Source organism: Dendropsophus ebraccatus, chromosome 2 (genome assembly GCF_027789765.1).
Source record: "Dendropsophus ebraccatus isolate aDenEbr1 chromosome 2, aDenEbr1.pat, whole genome shotgun sequence".
NCBI classification, from domain to species: Eukaryota; Metazoa; Chordata; class Amphibia; order Anura; family Hylidae; genus Dendropsophus; species Dendropsophus ebraccatus.
Window position 1 is genome coordinate 27,956,878 of NC_091455.1, and position 22,143 is coordinate 27,979,020.

General features: G+C 43.2%; 1 protein-coding gene across 2 annotated transcripts; it reads right to left on the bottom strand.

Annotated features, from left to right (window-relative positions):
• Positions 1–2,818: 2,818 nt before the first annotated feature.
• Positions 2,819–22,129, bottom strand: ENY2 (ENY2 transcription and export complex 2 subunit). 2 transcript variants are annotated; one of them, XM_069957196.1, is made up of 5 exons: positions 22,027–22,129; positions 19,034–19,110; positions 10,497–10,567; positions 7,045–7,119; positions 2,819–3,026 (listed from the first exon to the last, which is right to left on the bottom strand). In XM_069957196.1, the coding sequence occupies exons 2-5, from the start codon at positions 19,099–19,101 to the stop codon at positions 2,950–2,952; spliced, it is 291 nt and encodes a 96-aa protein (XP_069813297.1). In that variant the 5' UTR covers positions 19,102–19,110; positions 22,027–22,129; the 3' UTR covers positions 2,819–2,949. The 2 variants fall into 2 exon arrangements, with proteins under 2 accessions (XP_069813297.1, XP_069813298.1); XM_069957197.1 differs by having other exon boundaries at positions 21,990–22,089.
• Between the last annotated feature and the right edge of the window lie 14 nt (positions 22,130–22,143).

The following is a 22,143-nucleotide window of genomic DNA, read 5'->3' on the forward strand; positions in this document are numbered from 1 at the left end:
CTCATTGCACTATGGACTGCCACCTCTGTCCATGTCAGGAACCATCCACAGCAGGAGAGGTTTTCTATGGGGATTTCCTGTCACGGGCAGAGATTACTGTCAGATTTCCTGCAGAACATACAGCAGCTGATAAATATGGGAAGACTTGAGAATTTTAAATAGAAGTAAATTACAAATCTATATAACTTTCCGAAACCAGAAAAAAGACTTTTGCTAGAGCACCCCAATGTATTTGTAAAACGATTTAACTTGATGATCCATTTAAGTTTATTAGGTGAGACAGTCATATCCAAAACCAACCTATTTTAGAATGCAACTCTAGAAGATCACCACCCTTGCTCTTCTTTCTTGCAAGCAGAGTTTTCATATATATCCATGGTTTCCAGGTAGACCTAGGGCTGCATCCATCCTCTCCAGGCAGTGGGATGTGATGCAGAGCAAACCCTAACTACCATAAGCTAACTCCTACCTAATAACAATAAACAATGGTCGATAAAAGGCTGTACGCCGAGTACAAGGTATTATTGGACATTCAAATAAGTCTATGGTTAGGTTCACACTATGTAAAAATGATGGCCATCTCTCATAATAACGATCGTCATTGCGCAAATAACTTCCTTTATGTAAAAATTAACGGACATTATATAAATAATATGCGGTTCAGGGAAGAAAAAGAGCGCTGCACCTCACACCTATGGCTGATACTAGTGCCCCTAGGCTAAATAAAAAAAACATCAGAATTTTGTGTATGAATTGATCAAGCCATACTGCCCCATGTACCTCGTGCCGGTATCTGATACACATGGGTCCCTACACTAAGTCCACACCGTGCCGGTCAGTGGCCACCAACCCCGCAGGCGTGCACAGTCAGGGAACGGGGGCCATGGGACGGCCCTGCGACCCCCATGCCACAGGACCAGACCCAAAAACTCCACACCAGAACCCGGCCAGCACCGCCGGTGGAGAAGGTCGCCCCCAAACAGCACAAGTCTGGATGAGGTATTGCGCTCACCATAGCTGCTCCTCCTAGTGAGACCCACATGACAGCGATTAGCAGCAGACACCTGAGTGCACATGGTTTTAATCCCTCCTGTTTGTCCCATTCTGTCTGCAGCAGCTATGGTGAGTGCAATACCTCATCCAGACTTGTGCTGTTTGGGGGCGACCTTCTCCGCCGGCAGTGCTGGCCGGGTTCTGGTGTGGTGTTTTTGGGTCTGGTCCTGTGGCATGGGGGTCGCAGGGCCGTCCCATGGCCTCTGTTCCCTGGCTGTGCGCGCCTGCGGGGTTGGTGGCCACTGACTGGCACGGTGTGGATTTAGTGTAGGGACCCATGTGTATCAGATACCGGCACGAGGTACATGGGGCAGTATGGCTTGATCAATTCATACACAAAATTCTGATGTGTTTTTTATTTAGCCTAGGGGCACCAGTATCAGCCATAGGTGTGAGGTGCAGCGCTCCTTTTCTTCCCTGAACCGCATTATTTAAACAATGACAGCAGTTATTATGATGACCCATTGTATTTCCGTAATCCAGTTCCATTCACTTTCAAACCGAAACGGAGGACAAGAGTGGAAAAAAGCGGCCATATTTTTCTATAACTTCTTTAAAGTGTCACTGTCGTGAAATTTTTTTTTGCAGAAATCAATAGTCCAGGCGATTTTAAGAAACTTTGTAATTGGGTTTATTATCCGAAAAATGCATTTTTATCATGAAAAAGCAGTTAGAAGCTCTTCCCCCTGTCTTCATTGTTCTCCTATGGAGAGAGCTAAAGAAAAGACCAAAACAGGACAACAAAGAGTTAATCTACAAATCCCTCACGGGGATATCTCCTGTGACAGTCACCAGTGACCTGTCTGAGCTCGGATTACAGCTGTCACCCAGCTCTGTGCCTGTAATCCTCTGTTATCTGCTTTCTGCTGCCGGCTAACTCCCTCCTTCCTCCTCCCCCCTCCCCTCTCCCTAGAGCAGACAGGGTACGTCTCCTGCAACAAGTCACAATTTTCAGATTTTTCAGAGTAGATGAAAAAGAGGAAGGAGGGGGGGACCTGGGAAAAGGCTTTTTACATGCAGATAATGGCAGATTTGGCTAATAAACCCAATTACAAAGTTTCTTAAAATCGCCTGGACTATTGATTTCTGCAAAAAAAAAAAAAAAAAATACGACAGTGACTCTTTAAAGCGTACCGGTCATGAAGTCCATTGACCCCACTGACTATGAATCCCTTTCTGCGGCTGGAAATACCCTAACTTCCGGCCACAGACTGGCATCCACCACTAGTCAGGTCAGTGGACTTGTGACAGGTACACTTTAAATCACAGACTAGGTAGTGCATATACAGGCCGGATATGCTTGAGCACCTCCCCATTCTGGCTCCTGGATGGGAGTGGGTCCCGAACATATATAGACGAGGGCTGTCGCTTTGAGACATCCCCTAATGTACAGTGAACAGGAATTAGAAAATGTTTCTTTTCATTTGTACTGGAGGATGACCACACCCTAACGGGAGATAAAAGGGTTAGGCACTAGAATAGCGTCCTGACATTACATCTTTATTCATCTTCCTAGACTTACAAAATTAACAAAAAAAATAAAAAATCAACACTTCCTCTTTCGGCCGCCATACATGTGTATTAGTTTGCATATTTTGGGTCGTGTAGATACCTGCTAGAAATGCGCCAACTATTCAGAACCCTAGTACTGCTGTTTAGCCAAGATGAAAGACTGGTCAAGGCTGCAGGAACTGGATATTTATATGATCAGCATCCCATTACAAGGTTTATATGCCCTTAGTGTTAATATTAACATACTCCACACTTATTTGGCATGAATTTATTTGGTTAAAACATGCTACAAACTACGTAATAAAAAAACAACTTGAAAATGGAGAACAAATTGTGAAAAAAGACATGTATCAAATTAAAAAAAAAAAAAATAGGCAACTGAAGTTAAAGACTGGCATGCTGGGCAAGGAAAGCCCTTATCCTCTGTAACAGCTCCTTCTTCACACTGTCAGGCACCAGGGCTGGGAAGAGAAAAGAGATGATACATTTTACTGCCGAGGAAACACACACAATAAATCATGATTTTATATGGCTGTCACAACTAGAAGGACTGGAGAAACTCTTGCTCTCCAGCTGTTGCAAAACTAAAACTCCCATCATGCCTGGACAGCTAAAAAGCTTTGGCTGCCCAGGCATGATGGGAATTGTAGTTTTGCAGCTGAAGTACCAAGGTTCCCCATGCCTGTGCTAGAGTATATTGGTATCCGGTAACTAGAAATATAGCACTAGATGTAATATTCAGGAGACAGCACTCACATGCAACAGGATAAAAGCTTTGGGGATTTATTATTTGTGCCAGAGAACAATAAATGGTTCACACACAAATTCCCTGGCGTACACCCCACTCACCTGTGGTGTGTGCACCTCTTATCCAAGGGGGTGAATGGGAGCAGGGTTTTATGTATGACTGACATAAGGGTACACTGGTCTTGAAATATTCCCCCTTTTGAAATTCCAGGATATGATTGAAGAAGAGTAGGGGGCTTCAAGGCAGAGCTAGAAGCTAGAACCTATCTATTAAATGTCATCAATTCCCCTGGACTGCCTGCACGGAATCCTGAGGGGGATGCAGGAACCTTTGTTCCTTTTCTAACCCCTACCAATAACTATACCAATCCATTCCAAGTATACAGAAAAGAAAAGGGCTTCTACTTTAAACACACAGATCCAATAAACCACCACACAATTAGGATAGCCATGCTTTTACACTTATCTTCTATTAATAAACTTTCGAAAAACTTTGTTTCAATTACTTTTTTCTGTGTTTTTCAGTATATTATGAAATATGTATATGTTCCTAGTTTTAATGTTCATTTCTGCTTTTTTACCCTAGGGATCTATGTAGTCACTAGACCTGATGAAGAGTGTTATCCCTTGAAATGCATTGTCCACAAGATATTAAATTCATTACTATTTATTCTTAACTTTTGAAATATTTAAAGTGTCACTGTCGTTTGTAAAAACTTTTGACACATCAGAGAGACATGTCAATAGTTTTCATTGGTTTGGGTCTGAGTGTTCAGATCCATACCAATCAAGAGAACCGTGCTAAGTGCAGTCCTCTCCCAGCTCTGTTTCACACGATTAGTCGGGCTCCAACTGATGAAAGTCTATGATATTACTCATATCATGTGACCGATCAAAACTTTTGACATGTCTCTCTGACATGTAAATTTTCTTCTTTTTTTTTTTCTTTTTACAAAATGACAGTGTCACACTTTAAGGATCTAAATCTCTATAGTCTGAAGGAAAAAGGGAAAGGAGGGACATGATCGTAACGTTTGATTAAAAGACTAAATAAGGTTCCAGAGGGAAGTGTTTTTAATAAAAAAAATAAATAAATTATATTATAATATCCATATTTACACACACATACACACACACACGAACAAGGAGGTCCAGTATGAGGTTATTAGGGGGAAAGGTCAGAAACAACACAAGAAACCATTACTTTACCGAAACAGTAGTAGATGTGGTTGATAAATCTACAATAACTAAATGTAAACCTGCCTCGTATAAACATATCTAAATATGCAAAAAAGGAGTCAGTGGGGCCCTCAATGCATGGAAACAGCCAGCTATCCCTCCTGGGAAGAAAACCTGTTGCTAAGTGGTGCCCCTAGTGTGTCGATCCCCAACCACCCTGATATATAGCCCCTTTGGATGGACGCCTGGCTTTAGTATTTCCCTTGTCATGTCGCAATACTCACAACTAAGTTAGATTTGATACAGAACGGGCCACCCTGGTATTTCCTAGTTTGTGTCCTCACAGCTGAGTGGGACTTAAGGGCTTACATGTCAGGGTGGTTTGGTGATCTCCTCACTAGGGCACCCCTTAGGAAAAGGGTTTCTTCTCCTGGAGGAATATACGGCTATTCCTGTAATCTGAGACTCGTAACTAAGGCTTCTCTGTTCCTTTTTTGTATATTTAAATTTTTAGGGGGTAAGGTATCAATGGAACGAGTACTCCATTATTGTACTGTACTCCCTGAGCTCAGTGATTGTTGTGTTTTGCATGATAAACATATATCTATCCTAAGATAATATCAAGGAGTTACGAAAAGGTACACTAGAAAAAGCAGGGGGGGGGGGGGGCTTTTTCTGCCAACAATCTTCTATGTATCTAGGAGTTTCCCAGATGCCGCACTGCTCCCGTTTTGGCGCACAGCCCCTGAAACACCCACACTTACTTCTCCCAGGATCTCTATTCCTACAGTCATGGCCAAAAATTTGAGAAAGATACAATTATAATATTTTCACATAATCTGCTGCCCTCGGGTTTTTTGTGTGTTTGACAGAGGTTTTTATCACATACAGAAATATAATTGCAATCATATTATGACTAACAAAAGTGTATACTGAAGGAGTTAATGCAGAAAGTCAATATTTGCAGTGTTGACCCTTCTTCTTCAGGACCTCTGCAATTCTCCCTGGCTGCTCTCAATCCACTTCTGGACCAAATCCTGACTGATAGCAGTCCATTCTTGCACAATCAATGCTTGCATTTTGTCAGAATTTGTTGGTTTTTGCTTGTCCACCAGTCTCTTGATGATTGACCACAGGTTCTCTATGGGATTAAGATCTGGGGAGTTTCCAGGCCATGGACCCACAATCTCTATGTTTTGTTCCCTGAGCCATTTAGTTATCACCTTTGCTTTATGGCAAGGTGCTCCATCATGCTGGAAAAGGCATTGTTGATCGCCAAACTGCTCTTGGACGGTTGGGAGAAGTTGCTCTTGGAGGACATTCTGCTACCATTCTTTATTCATGGCTGTGTTTTTAGGCAAGACTGTGAGAGAGCCGATTCCCTTGGCTGAGAAGCAACCCCACACATGAATGGTTTCAGGATGCTTTACAGTTGGCATGAGACAAGACTGGTGGTAGCTCTCAACTCGTCTTCTCCGAATAAGCTGTTTTCCAGATGTCCCAAACAATCGGAAAGGGGATTCATCAGAGAAAATGACTTTAGCCCAGTCCTCAGCAGTCCACTCCCTGTACCTTTTGCAGAATATCAGTCTGTCCCTGATGCTTTTTCTGGAGAGAAGTGGCTTCTTTGAGACCAGGCCTTGCTCCAAGAGTCTCCGCTCACAGTGCATGCAGATGCACTCACACCTGCCTGCTGCCATTCCTGAGCAAGCTCTGCACTGCTGGTAGCCTGATCCCGCAGCTGAAACACTTTTAAGAGACTGTCCTGGCGCTGGCTGGTCTTTCTTGGGCGCCCTGGAGCCTTTTTGGCAACAATGGAACCTCTCTCCTTGAAGTTCTTGATGAAGCGATAGATTGTTGATTGAGGTGCAATCTTTCTAGCTGCGATACTCTTCCCTGTTAGGCCATTTTTGTGCAGTGCAATGACGACTGCACGTGTTTCTTTAGAGATAACCATGGTTAACAGAAGAGAAACAATGATGCCAAGCACCAGCCTCCTTTTAAAGTGTCCAGTGGTGTCATTCTTACTTAATCATGACAGATTGATCTCCAGCCCTGTCCTCATCAACACCCACGCCTGTGTTAATGGAGCAATCACTGAAACGATGTTAGCTGGTCCTTTTAAGGCAGGGCTGCAATGATGTTGAAATGTATTTTGGGGGATAAAGTTCATTTTCTAGGCAAATATTGACTTTTCAAGTAATTGATGTTAAGTTTTTTAAAAACTGAAGCAGTAGACTTTTTAAAAATTTATATTTGTATATTTAAACAATAAAGAAGTTAAAAAAAAAATATTTGTATCATTCCCAAAACTTTTGGCCATGACTGTACATTGTCAAACAACTATTCTGCAAACAGTACCAGTTCCCTGGATGAGTGGAAGTCTGCAGTTGTCTTTTATCTACTAAGCTTCTGGTAGCACAACCACCCGACCCTGTCACCCCATACCTAATACTGATCGGCAAAATCCTGATGTGTGCGCCCCCCAGTGCTTTTATTTTGTTCCTCACAGTGACCATTTCTAGTCAGCCATAGACCGGTGGTATCACTCACCTCTGCCTTTAGGAGTAATTTCTGCAACCAGATCATCGACGGTGACGTGTTCAAGTCCCTTTTCATTTATTACATCTATAAACAAGAACACCAGGAAAGAGTAGAGATTAGCGTACACACAAATAAGGTACATTAGGAAAGAACTAGAGTTATGCTGGCAGGAAAACATATACTGAATAAAACAGAATTTACACAAATATTCTGGAATATGCAACATCTTGGGCTCTGATCATATTACCTTTACTTTCATTAGATGCAAAGCAATGCAGACAGCATGATATAGAGATCCTTGAGCATGGCATACTTTCCATCCACACTCATTGTAATAGGACTGATGAATCAATTCCAGTATCACTTGGGCAAGGGGATGTACTATTACACCTCGGTGAGTGGATCAATAATGTCCCAGTGACAGTGCGGGCTCGGACGCTGGGCTAACACTATTACTTGCAGGTGCCCTCTCTGGCAATGCTGTTTAGTCCATTAGCCAAAGTCAATAGGGAAGCATAGTAGCTCACAAAATTGACCTTAAGCTACTCAGTCCTTTGCCTGGCTGTACCAACCAGAGGTTTAGGAGCGATAAGTAATCTTTACATATCTGCCTAAAGCATTAATACATACTGGGTTTTGCAGCAATCTGACATTTCTATGGGGATGCATTCCTGTTTTTTCTTTTTTTGTCATGAATGTATACATACCGCCTATTAAATGTATTCATAAGTCATACAAAACAGCCCCGTGGGCAAAAACCCTTCATGAGGCTTAGCAACAATGATATAGTATAAAGTTAATCCCTAATAGTATTCACGCCAGCCCTTGGGGAGACTAATACAATGGTGTTTATCATATTCATACATAATAGGAGCTAAAATTGAAGTAACTATGGCACCAGGGGTTTAAAAGAAACACTAGGAGTGACAAAAAAAATAAAGTAAAATAAAATACATAATCAATCCAAAAGTAAGACTGTATAACGGTTTGAATCTGGAATCTATGTACAGGCACCAATGATGCTATGGGCTGTAATCATTGTGGAGATCCAGCATGGCAGCAAAAGGTTACAGGCAATGGTCCCTGGGAATAAGAAAGCAAACAAGGTCTTCTTCAGAAGGAAGAAAACTTTCTTCCTGGCGCCACCTACAGATAACTATCCTGCAAGTCTATGCTGAACCTATTAAAGTAGGGATGGGGAACCTTCGGCCCTCCGGCTGTTGCAAAACTACAATTCCCATCATGCCTGAAGCCTTCGGCTTTGGCTGTCCAGGCATGATGGGAATTGTAGTTTTGCAACAGCCAGAGGGCCGAAGGTTCCTCGTCCCTGTATTAAAGGAACCTGGAACATGAATAGCAAACAGCCAAACCAGTGTCATTGATCTGTAGTCAGTAGTTTCCTAGTTCATGCGCCTCATCAGCACAAAGCAAGGTACTGGTTAGATGCGTGCCAGACCTAAGCAATGGATCATACATTTATGTACAAGGTAGCCGACATCTTTCTCTCTTCAGATGGAGCAGTGACTAGCAGGAATCATTTTATAGGACCGATAAGGAATTATTATTCTTTGTATATGACACAGATATTGGGGGGAAAAAAAATCAAAAGCAAAAACAAGAAAATATAATTTTACTGAAAGAGTAGTAGATGCTTGGAGCAAACTTCCAACAGATGTGGTTGGTAAATCTACAGTAAGTGAATAGAAACCTGCCTGGGATAAACATATATCTATCCTAAGATGATAATAAAGGAAATATTATAAGGGCAGACTAGAGGGACCAGGTTTTTTTTTCTTCTTCTGTTTCTAAGGTGCTATTTATGGAAGTATGGCTAAGGCTAGGTTCACACTACATTATTGCAATCAGTTTTTTTTTTTTTTTAATCCGTTATTTCCACAAAAAAAAAAACGGATTGAAAAAAAATGGATGCATGTGTGTGCATCCGTTTTGATCTGTTTTACCATTGACTTCCATTATAAAAAAAAAACGGATGAAAATAACGGATTTAAAAAAAAAGTAGTGTGAACACAGCACTGACGTACAACTTGATCTTCACAGAGAACCAAGAACTTATTGTACTGACAGCATATTGGCTGTTACCTGCCCATTTGTTCTGGTTTAGAGAGGCAAAGGCCCTATTATACAGGTGGTGGGGGGGGGGGGGGGTCTGCTGAATCAGGCAGATATTGCCCTGTGTCATGAAGACAAATATCCAAGGAGCGAGCAATTTGTTTCCTTGCAGTCTTTCAGCAAGTTAGAAAATCATTGGCCACACATCTCTCCATAAAATAGGTTGAGTGTGGGGGATGACCGATTCAGTACATAGAAAATAATAAAGATGTTATGTTTACTTCTTCCCGCTCCCCCGATGTCCTCCTGCGGTGTCTTTGTACCCCTCTTCCCCTTCTGAAGCGATCTCTGCAGGCAGTGACAGCCTGCTCAGCCAATCACTGGCCAACACAGGGCAGGGCCGCAGCCAGTGATTAACTGAGCGGGCTGTCACTGCAGAGATGAGTTCAGAAGGGTCGGTGGTGGCAGCAGTCAGTGGGGGAGCTAGACACATGGCAGGAGGACATAAGGGCAATGCAAAGAGGTAAAAAAAAATTCTCATTTTACTCTATTAAAAGGAGAAGTCCGGCTAAAATTTTTATTTTAGTATTGTTTTGTCCCCCAAAAGTTATACAAATCCCCAATTATGGTAAATGTACATACAGTGCTTTTTTCCCTGCACTTACTACTGCATCAAGGCTTCACTTCCTGGATAACATGGTGATGTCACTTCCTGGATAACATGGTGATGTCACTTCCTGGATAACATGGTGATGTCACAACCCGACTCCCAGAGCTGTGCGGGCTGTGGCTGCTGGAGAGGAGGAAAGCAGGGGGACACAGGGCACTGGAGGGACACTGAGCATCCCTCTGCCATCATCCTTTCCAGCAGCCACAGCCGCACAGCTCTGGGAGTCGGGTCGTGACATCACCATGTTATCCAGGAAGTGACATCACCATGTTATCCAGGCAGTGAAGCCTTGATGCAGTAGTAAGTGCAGGGAAAAAAGCACTTTTTAAGAATTTCCCGTGTTTATTGGGGATTTGTATAACTTTTGGGGGGCAATACAATACTATAATAAAAATTTTCAACGGACTTCTCCTTTAAAGCAAGGGCTGCACAGACATTGCTAATCATGTCATTGCTGCCCTTACTGCACAATCATCAACCCGTCTAATAGGTTAGCTAAGCGAGTGCATGTACATGATGATTAGAGATGAGTGAACCTCCCAAAAGTTCAGGTTCACACAAATCCAAGAGATCTGCATTTGAATCCCACTGCCTGGAAAACATGGATACAGCCAAACGTTGGGCAGTTCGGCTCATCTCTAATGACAACAGCAGGACAAACAGCTGTCAGCAAAATAAAGTGTTACATGTAGGAGCAACTCAGGGAAGAATGAGACAATACCTTTGCAGTGAGCCTTTAGCTGGTCTCTCCATCCACACTCAATAAGTTTTGCTCTCAAGAGGTCTTTAAGGCTTTAAGGGGAGAAAAAAAATTAGAGATAAAATGAAGGGGGAAAAACAATTCGTAATTTTAAAATATGTTCAATGTCACCTGACACTGGCCTATTAATCTACATTAGGGCAGCTTTGCCAGTCAGCAACTTTAAGGTGCCTTGGCATCTTCTTTATTGTTTAGCAGGGACATTGTTTCCTCAGTAGTGACTGAGCATGCCCAATTTCTGGGAGTCAGAACTCCACTGATCTAATATTAGTGGCCTATCCTAAAGCTAGGCCATCCATTACATAGAGCCAGACAATGCTGGATTATCAGAACTTCCCGATTATGAGACCCATAGTAACAGAATTGATTCTCTATACATTTATTGCTGCAATTTTGCATTCTGGGTATGTTAAAGGTCACTTACAGGGACACAACACATCCGATAGTTCTTATTAGGTAAGAATCTAGAAGAACTTATCCATGGTGATATATCATTCACACCTTGTGCCAATTTTCAATCATTTTGTCTGCGACACCTGACCTTAGAGTCACTACACCTGTTATAACCTATTGTCAGTATTCCAGTTGTCTCTCAGAGATAAATCACATATTTCTCACACCCTACAAAGGCTGCATAGAAATCCTTGCAAGCCATGTAAATCACAACAAATAACGTTGGTGTGACAGCGAGTCACATAGCATTAATATACCCAGACACTGAAAGGAAGGCATGCCAGGTATGTGCAGTGATGGGGGCATAGGGACAATCCCCTACTGCCTAGGTTAGACCAGGCCTCATTCATTCAGGCTTACATAGGTTGTTTCATCAGTTCTTGCACTTACAAGAACGCAGGGAAAAGTTCTTGATGTTACAGATTAGAAATCATCCCATCAAGCGGAAAAAGGTTTAACGGTCTGATGGTGCCATGTCTGACGTAAGCAAATACTACACAACCTGCATGGTAAGGCAATGAATGTAGTGTCAGGGATGCTGCTGGGGCTAGTTTATAATATATTTTGGCCTAAGGGAAGTCAATCAGGCCATAGGCTTAGGCTAGGAGTGGCCACCATGGTTCTTTGGGAACAAGGCACCACCCCTCCAGGACTCTTTGTGAATAATTGTCATACAACGCATGGCATTTATTAACTTCCCAAGTCAGGAACAAAGTATACCTAGAAGGAGGTTCATATAAACTTAATATCCTCCAGTATGAGGCAGTGATAGTGGTTTAGGACCAAACAATGAACTGAAAGGTTCCCTTTAAAAAAAGAAAGCTAAATAGTCAAAAGAGAGGGTTCAGACTTCAGACTTGCTGAGCTTGAAGTAGTTGTTCCATCACAGTCCCCCATGAGGCTCAACAGAGCTTGAAGAACACAAATCTGATAAGTGTATGGAGGTAATGAAAATAATAGCAGCCGAGCCTCAGTAATGGAACACAGTGCCATTCCCACAAAACTTTACACATTTCAGTTTCTATGCATACTGACCCTCATCACAACCTACTGTTAACAGTGGGGACCACAGACATACGTGTTCAATTTTATTACACTAAAAAAATATTAAAGACGTATTGTCTTAAAAAAAAAACAAAAAAAAAACGCATGTATATATATATATATATATCTTACCAGAGAATTCCGAACCCTTGATTGGGGTACAGAGCTGTTACAAAGAGGACAATATGATTTAAACGGGAACTATGTAATGCTTACATCTCCCCTGTGGTGGTGCTACAGGGAAACTGAACACTTAGGCCTCCCTTTAAACATCCATGGCCATTTTTACGATCAGGACCGTAAAAACGGAGGATAAAAAACCTTGAAAACTTATATATATATATATATATATTATATATATATATATATATATATATATATATATATATATATATATATTTTTTTTTTTTTTTTTTTTTTTTTTTTTTCCCACTGGTGTACCCATTGAAGTATTAAAGTGTCACCGTCATTATAACTTTCAAAAAACAGTAGATGTGATATAAAGCAAGTTTGCAATTTACATTCACTATTTTTTTTTTTGCTATCATGGAAAACACGGTACTTCCTGTGTTTTGACTTTTTTTTTCAAAGAGTCAGAAAACAGGAAGTCACGTTTCCCAGGCCATCTGAGCTCACAGAGAAGGCAGTCATGTGACTGATGGACACATTGAGCCGTGACTCTCTGTACTGGTCAGACTTCACATGTTTTGTCTCTTTTTTTTCAACCAACACAAGACTAAAAAGCTTCAGGAGACTGGATCTGGATTTCTGGTACGTATAGCTTTGTTTTACAGAGTAGAAACCAAAATCGGTTAAACTCTATCATTTAATTTTTTTTTAAAAGAAATCAATAGTACAAGGGATTTTAAGAAACTCTGCAATAGGTTTTATTAAGCAAAAGAGTTTCCTTCTGCATTCAAATACCCGTTTCCAACCAAAAAAAACTGTATTTGTAATAAATTAATTATTACCTATAATAAAGCCCCTCTATAGACCCTGTCCTGCACTACCAGGCGGAGAAAACACTGGTTATTATTATTTACTATTGGGACTAAAAGTGGAGAAGAGAACAAATCCTGTTATGTTATAATATAGAAGCAAAGTCCGGTGCAGGTACATATACTATTCATCTCTGTGTGCTCTGGCCATCATGACATGTAGGACATCACACCAAACCTTGCCCCACTACCAAACCCTGCTCTGGTAGCAAGACCAGCTTGCATAATGAAGAGGGCGTACAAGAGAATCTGTAAGCCCATGGAGGTTGAAGGACGCCAATTTCCTGATGATGCCGAGATGGTTGATGTGGCGAAAAAAAATAAAGCTTTCCACAACTCGCCTATCAATGGTGGAGGATATGGAGGTGGATTGAAGGCAAAATGTGGATGATGTGAGGATGGAGGATCTGCCTACAAGCAACATCTAGCAACACCTACTGGGACTCATCTAAGAGCCTGACAGTGACAACCCTCTCATCTCTGACTGTTCTACAATTGTGCAAAGACAAAGGGGGAGATTTATAAAAGGGTGTAAATATACACCTGGTGTAAACTGCCCACAGCAACCAATCACAGCTCCTCTTTTATTCTACCAGAGATGAAAGCGGAGCTGTGATTGGTTGCTGTGGGCAGTTTACACCAGGTGTATATTTACACCCTTTCATAAATCTCCCCTAAAAAGTTCATTTCCTCAGTCATTTATTTATTTCTCTTATTTTTTTTGCAGTTTCCCAGTAACCTCTATAATATCTGAGGCTCCTGAAGACACTAACAGAGAATAGACCATCTATAACCTCTGAGGCGCCTGAAGACTCATCCAGAGAGGAGACCATCTATAACCTCCGAGGTGCCTGAAGACTCATCCAGAGAGGAGACCATCTATAACATCTGAGGACTCCTATAAAGAGTAGATTATCTATAACATTTAAGATCTCCTGAAGAATCCTATAGAGAGAAGACCCCAGTTTAGGAGACGATCAGTACACGACCACCCATCCTCTTTATAGAGACACCAACCCTATTCTGATCCCATTGGAAAACTCTATGGAATCGAATTTTTAAACTAAATATTTACGTATTTAAAAATATATATTTTACCATATTTTGATGTGTTTCTTTACCCACTACTAATATGTCCAATACTCCTCTGTTCTATTTCTGATGATGTCACAATATTATTTTTCCTTTACTCTTACACTATGCTCTGCATTCATGAGGGCTATGTATGTGACATCATTAGAATGCTGTGTATTACTGAACATTCTAAGGGAGATTTATCAAACTGATGTAATACAGAACTGAGCCACCTTTCATTTTCCAAAGAATCTGTGAAAGATGACAAGCGGAATCTGATTGGTTGTCAGGGCCAATTGAGTTAATTCTTCTTTACACACAGAGAGACACTATTTTTTCATGTCCTTCCCCTTCCAGCAGGTGTGTGCTCCACCTGCTTGCCTACCTGGTTCATAAAGGATTCAGCCTTGCAGCGTCCTGGAGAAGGAGTGGAAGAAGTCCGATAAATGTCTAGACTTAGGGTCTAGATTCAAGTCCGTTTATAAGCTTGCCCCTTCTGTTTTAGAAAACTGGGAGCCCCCCTGTAGAGTCGATCGCACTGTGGCTTAGGTGTCCAGAAATATGTTTTTTTTCTAGCAGATGAGTCTATCCTCTTAAAAGACCACATGGACAGAAATGCTGATGCTATATTAAAGAAGTCTCATAGTAACCTCACTGCCCTCAGTAAACCGGCCTTGTACTCAGTCCCTATAGCTAGAGCCTTGAGGGTTTTGTCATCTTGGCAGCAACATCAGGGATTGAGTCCACCATGAAGAATTGTTGGAGCAGCTGGCTACCTTGAAGTGTGCGGCAAATTACCTGTGCGATTTTTCAGTGGATGTTCTCAATGTGGCTTCTAAGAATATGGCAATTGCTAACTCTACCAGAAGAGCTATTTGGCTGAAGCCTTGGACAGGTGACACAGCATCTAAGAACAACTTTCTCTCTTTGCCCTTTGAGCCTGGGAGATGTATAGGTTTACAAGTGGATAAAGTATTAGAAGAGAATAAGGAGGGAAAATCTCTTTCTCTGCCACAGTGGTTCAGGGGCAGAAACACCAGGGGGTTTCATTCTCAGATGGGACAAGATAAGTCTGACAAAAGGTTCAAGGGAAAATTTCAAGCCAAAAGGTCAGTAGAAGAAAGTGATTCCAATAACCCCAAGTCAGAGTTCTGATGCCAGAATGGCTATTCCGGTGGGGGCAAGGCTCACAGCCCTCATCTTGGATTGGGAAGAAGTCACCAACAACATATGGGTCCTATTCATCATAAAAGAAGGCTATGTCCTGGAACTCTTGCACCAACCTCCGACAGATTTCTTGTAATTCAGGCTAAGGATTATTGAGTCAGAGTTTGTGCAAAAGAAAGCACTGGAATCGGTTCCCCGAGAAGAAGGAGGCTTAGGGATTTACTTAAGGCTATTTCCAGTTTCAAAGCCAAATCAAAAATGGCGCCTAAATGAAGGTTTATGGAAAGAAAACTTCAAAATGGATACTATAAGAACTGTGACACGCCTTCATAGTCCGAACAATGTTATGGCATCTCTTTACTTAAAAGACGTCTACTTGCACATACCTATTCACCTATTTCTCAAAGTTGCCATTACTGTGCAAGGAAAAGTTCAACAACATCTTTAGTTCAGAGTATTGCACTTCGGCCTTTCTCCATCTCCCGCCTATTCACAAAGCCCTGAGATTGAGAGGAATCTGTCTTGTTGTCTATCTGGCCGATTGGATCATCAAAGCAAATTCAGTAACAGAAACATCTCATAATAATGGATTTAATTCAAAAAGTGTGATCTATAACATTTGAGCCTCCTGAAGACGCCAATAGAGAGGAGACCATCTCTAACATCTGACGCTCCTGAAGACTTCCACAGAGAGGAGACCATCTATAACATCTGAGACTCTCCTGAAGACTCCTATAGAGAGGAGACCATCTATAACATCTGAGACTCTCCTGAAGACTCCTATAGAGAGGAGACCATCTATAACATCTGATGCTCCTGAAGACTCCTACAGAGAGGAGACCATCTATAACATCTGAGACTCTCCTGAAGACTCCTATAGAGAGGAGACCATCTATAACATCTGATGCTCCTGAAGACTCCTACAGAGAGGAGACCATCTATAACATCTGATGCTCCTGAAGACTCCTACAGAGAGGAGACCATCTATAACATTTGAGACTCTCATGAAGAAATATTTAGAGAGCTCTGCATTAATGAGGTCTATGGATGTGAAATCATTACAATTCTGTCTTTGTAGAATTATTCACCATTCTGTTTCGCTATAATATGGTTGCAGTAGTCTCGTCTCGCAGACTGTCCTCTATTACTCAGATGTCACACTGATGGCTGTAGTTATTGTCAGGCTGGGATCTATTCCAGTCTAGGTTACAGTCTCTACTCCTAGGCTGGGTCCTATTGGGATGATGGCACAATAAGTTTGGTTTGAATGGTTTGTTGAATTTTAACAAAACGTTCAGGTTCATTTCAAAATGAACCTCATTATAATAGGAGAAGGATTGCAGCTATATTAGTGGTAGTATTACACAGTATAGGCTCGAGAGGCAAGAGGAGCTATTACAGTGAAAAAAAGGCAAAATTCCATAGTGCCAAAAAAGGTTATTCCTCAGGCAGGGCATTTAACTTGCACCATATCTGTCAGTACTGCAACCATCTCTTAGGCCCTGCAGGGGGACTTAAGGATCCACACTCCTGCTCCTCTTCCCCGGCTGTTGGCACACACTTGAATGGCTGCAGCCTTTTCTTATTTAAACTAGGGATGGGGAACCTTCGGCGACTGGGCCTGTCTCTATACTATGCTGCCCTTACATAGGTGACTGGGCCTGTCTCTATACTATGCTGTCCTTACATAGGTGACTGGACCTGTCTCTATACTATGCTGTCCTTACATAGGTGACTGGGCCTGTCTCTATACTATGCTGCCCTTACATAGGTGACTGGGCCTGTCTCTATACTATGCTGTCCTTACATAGGTGACTGGGCCTGTCTCTATACTATGCTGCCCTTACATAGGTTAGAGGCTCTGTCTCCATACTATGCTGTCCTTACATAGGTGACTAGACCTGTCTCCATACTATGCTGCCCTTACATAGGTGACTAGACCTGTCTCCATACTATGCTGCCCTTACATAGGTGACTGGGCCTGTCTCCATACTATGCTGCCCTTACATAGGTTAGAGGCTCTGTCTCTGTACTATGCTGTCCTTACATAGGCGACTGGGCCTGTCTCTATACTATGCTGCCCTTACATAGGCGACTGGGCCTGTCTCTATACTATGCTGCCCTTACATAGGCGACTGGGCCTGTCTCTATACTATGCTGCCCTTACATAGGCGACTGGGCCTGTCTCTATACTATGCTGCCCTTACATAGGTGACTGGGCCTGTCTCCATACTATGCTGCCCTTACATAGGCGACTGGGCCTGTCTCCATACTATGCTGTCCTTACATAGGTGACTGGGCCTGTCTCCATACTATGCTGCCCTTACATAGGTGACTGGGCCTGTCTCCATACTATGCTGCCCTTACATAGGTGACTGGGCCTGTCTCTGTACTATGCTGCCCTTACATAGGTGACTGGGCCTGTCTCTATACTATGCTGTCCTTACATAGGTGACTGGGCCTGTCTCTATACTATGCTGCCCTTACATAGGTTAGAGGCTCTGTCTCCATACTATGCTGTCCTTACATAGGTGACTAGACCTGTCTCCATACTATGCTGCCCTTACATAGGTGACTGGGCCTGTCTCCATACTATGCTGCCCTTACATAGGTTAGAGGCTCTGTCTCTGTACTATGCTGCCCTTACATAGGTTAGAGGCTCTGTCTCTGTACTATGCTGCCCTTACATAGGTGACTGGGCCTGTCTCCATACTATGCTGCCCTTACATAGGTGACTGGGCCTGTCTCCATACTATGCTGCCCTTACATAGGTTAGAGGCTCTGTCTCTGTACTATGCTGTCCTTACATAGGTGACTGGGCCTGTCTCTATACTATGCTGCCCTTACATAGGCGACTGGGCCTGTCTCTATACTATGCTGCCCTTACATAGGCGACTGGGCCTGTCTCCATACTATGCTGCCCTTACATAGGTTAGAGGCTCTGTCTCTGTACTATGCTGTCCTTACATAGGTGACTGGGCCTGTCTCTATACTATGCTGCCCTTACATAGGCGACTGGGCCTGTCTCTATACTATGCTGCCCTTACATAGGCGACTGGGCCTGTCTCCATACTATGCTGTCCTTACATAGGTGACTGGGCCTGTCTCCATACTATGCTGCCCTTACATAGGTGACTGGGCCTGTCTCCATACTATGCTGCCCTTACATAGGTGACTGGGCCTGTCTCTGTACTATGCTGCCAATACATAGGTGAGAGGACCAGTCTCCATACATAGAGAGACTGGTCTACATACAGTCTACATTACATAGGAGAACATAGATCTGCTTTACATTCTAGACGCTCATACAGAACGCTCATATAGATTACTGAACGATAACTGTCATATTCTGGAGACAAATACATGTGTATAAAGGATATCGATAGAACCAGAGGGTATAGATGTGCAATATAGTATAACATACCACATTTGAAAGCCTGTAATAGACACTGAGTATAAGTGGAACAAATTTGGATATATAGGGGGAGATTTATCAAGCATGGTGTAAAGTGAAACTGGCTCAGTTGCCCCTAGCAACCAATCAGATTCCACCTTTCATTTTCCAAGGAGTCTGTGAGGAATGAAAGGTGGAATCTGATTGGTTGCTAGGGGCACCTGGGCCAGTTTCACTTTACACCATGTTTGATAAATCTCCCCCTCTGTGTCCTAGGATTATCTATTGCTCGGTTAAGAACCTGTTTGTGTGTAATAGCCCATATAGAGCAGGCTGTGGGTAAAGTCCATGGTTACCGCTGTACCTACCGCTCCCTCTCCCCAGTTTCTATAAGCTTCTGGTTGATGACCGCTCTCATCTGCGCATCTTTATTCATGGTGAAGACCTGGAGAAGAAGACACACACGGTTACACATACAGAAAATTTCCCTTTATACGTAATAAAAACTTACTTAGGGTGCATTCACACCTAAAGGATCCGCAGCAGATTTGATGGTGCAGATTTGATGCTGTGTTCAGTTATTTAAAAGAAATCTGCTGCGAATCCAGTAAGTGTGAACTTACCCTTAGGGTACAAACACACACCATACACGCAGCAGATCTGCAGTAGATTTGATGCTGTGTTCAGTTATTTAGATCTAACCTGCTGCGTATCTGCTGCGTAACGCAGCAGAAAATCCGCTGCATATACGGTGTGTGTGTTTGTACCCTTAGGGTGTGTTCACACCTACAGGATCTGCAGCGGATTTGACGCTGCGAGTTAGCAGCGAAATCCGCTGCGGATCCAGTACTGTGAATTTGAATGGGTCCCATACACGCACCGGATCCGCTGCATGTATGCGACCCGGCCCCTTTAACCCCCGCACCGCCGGCCGAAAGCCTGCCCACCCGCAGCTAAGGCCCCCCGTCCGTCGGCCGCCCCAAGCATACATTACCAGCTCGACGCCGCGGCTTGATTCAGGCTCCTGGCTCCCCTCGCTCCTATTCAGCCAATCAGGGAAGCCGGGAGCTTCACACAGCCGCAACGCCGAGCTGGTGATGTATGCTCGGGGCGGTGCGGGCGGACGAGGGGGCCTGGGCTGCGGGTGGGCAGGCTTTCACCGGCAGTGCGGGGGTTAAAGGGGCCAGGTCCATTCAAATTCACAGTACTGGATCCACAGCGGATTTCGCTGCTAACTCGCAGTGTCAAATCCGCTGCAGATCCGGTAGGTGTGAACGTACCCTAAATAAAATAACCTGGAACATGAGGCTCTGTATATGTGGAGGATTTACATGTAGTCCAGAAGAAAAGGTCCCAGTTTGGGTTTAACCCTTTAACCCTTAAGCGACCCTGGACGTACCTGGACATCCAGGGCCGCCCACAGGTGTTCAGAGCGGGCCGCGCTCTGAACCACCGTGGTCCCGGGTGCCGCATGTAGCCCGGGACCGCGGCTATTAGCAGGCCAATCGCCGTTCCCGCTAATTAGATAATCGGTCCCCGCGGAGGAGCGATCCCCGTTTCTTCACCCGGCCGGGGTCTGCGCCGTAATGGCGCTGATCCCGGCTCGGCATTCGGTTGCTGCAGCAGCCAGAAGCAATCGAGTGCCTATCTCGTTGATCTATGCTGTGTTACTATGCAGCATAGATCGCAAAGAGAGATCAGTGCACTTATACTAGAAGTCCCCCAGGGGGAATAACCCTAACCTCAGGGGGGCTAGTATAAGTGTAAAAGAAAAAAAAAAAAGTGTGCGTAATCTACTATTAATCACATTCCCGATCTCCCACGGTAAACGGCGTCAGCGCAAAAAAATCCCAAAAGTGCAAAATTGTCTATTTTTGGTCACATCAAATCCAGAAAAATGGTAATAAAAAGCGATCAAAAAGTCGCATATGCGCAATCAAGGTACCGATAGAAAGTAAACATAATGGCGCAAAAAATGACACCTCACACAGCTCCATAGACCAAAGGATAAAAGCGCTATAAGCCTGGGAATGGAGCGATTTTAAGGAACGTATATTTGTTAACAATGGTTTTAATTTTTTCAAATCGTAACGACTTGAGCAACATATATAACAAGTCAGTTTTACCCCAGGGCGAATGGTGTAAAAAAAAAACAAAAAAAAAAAACAAATACCCTTCAAATAAAAGAAATGCGTTTTTTTTTTTTTCAATTTCACCACACATTGAATTTTTTTCTGGTTTCGCAGTGTACTTTATGAAACAATTCAGCCTGTCATTGCAAAGTACAATTAGTGACGCAAAAAATAAGGGCTCATGTGGGTTTCTAGGTGAAAAAATGCAAGTGCTATGGTGCAATTCCCGCTGTCTGCCGGCTCCGTGCAGCGGGTGGATACAGCATAAGGAACGCCTGGAAAACTGGGATACAGCCATAGCCAACGGCTGTATCCCAGTTTTCCAGGCGTTCCTTATGCTGTATCCACCCGCTGCACGGAGCCGGCAGACAGCGGGAGTCAGATGCAGAGATTTCTGGTTTGTACGAACCAGAAATACGCCAGGTTCGCTCATCTCTACTTATCAGCTGCTGTATGTCCTGCGGGAAATGTTTTATTTCCAGTCTGACACAGTGCTCTCTGCTGACATCTCTGGCCAAGACAGGAACTGTCCAGAGCAGGAGAGTTTTTCTATGGGGATTCATAGAAAACCAAGACAGAGTTCCTGTCTCGGCCAGAGATGTCAGCAACGAGCACTGAAAATGAAAGCATTTCCTGCGTGACATACAGCAGCTAATACGTATAGTTAGACTTGAGAATTTTTAATAGAAATAAATTACAAATCTATATAACTTTCTGTTATCAGTTGATTTGAAAGAAAAAGATTTTGTCTGGACAACCCCTTTAAGGTAATAAATGGTCAGAAGAGCAACACACAGAGATGTCAGGACCTCCTGAGGGGGCGCTGCTCTGTGCAATAGATCCAGAAGGCCTAAGCAGGAGGCTTCAATAGGGGGCAGTATAGAGCCAGCTTTCTTCCCCCTGATTTGTAGTTTTTTTACCCAGAGGGCATTGCATGTGCTGTAAGAATCCCCCCTAAGAACCATATAACACAATGGGCTATGAGAACAGGGGTGCATTGTGTAGACTCCCCCTTTAAATACAGCATTTAGGGGGTTAAATACACACATGTAAATACATGGTCTTCTATATACACCCCTATGTGGTGATAAACTACATAAAAGAGCCCCCTGAGAAGCCATGTTCGGTGTGGAGATTGTCTACTGACTAACATGGCGCCCCCCACTGGCTGCCACCCTGGTGCTACACTCACCCCTATAACATAACACACAACTACCAGGAATCCTCACCGGGCCTCACAACCGAACAGCGCGCAGTCGGTCAACCGGAAGTCCTCAGCACGTTGCTTGGCAACCACTTCTACAGCGGCGTACAACGTCCTTACGCGTACGCGCGTCATTGTGGTC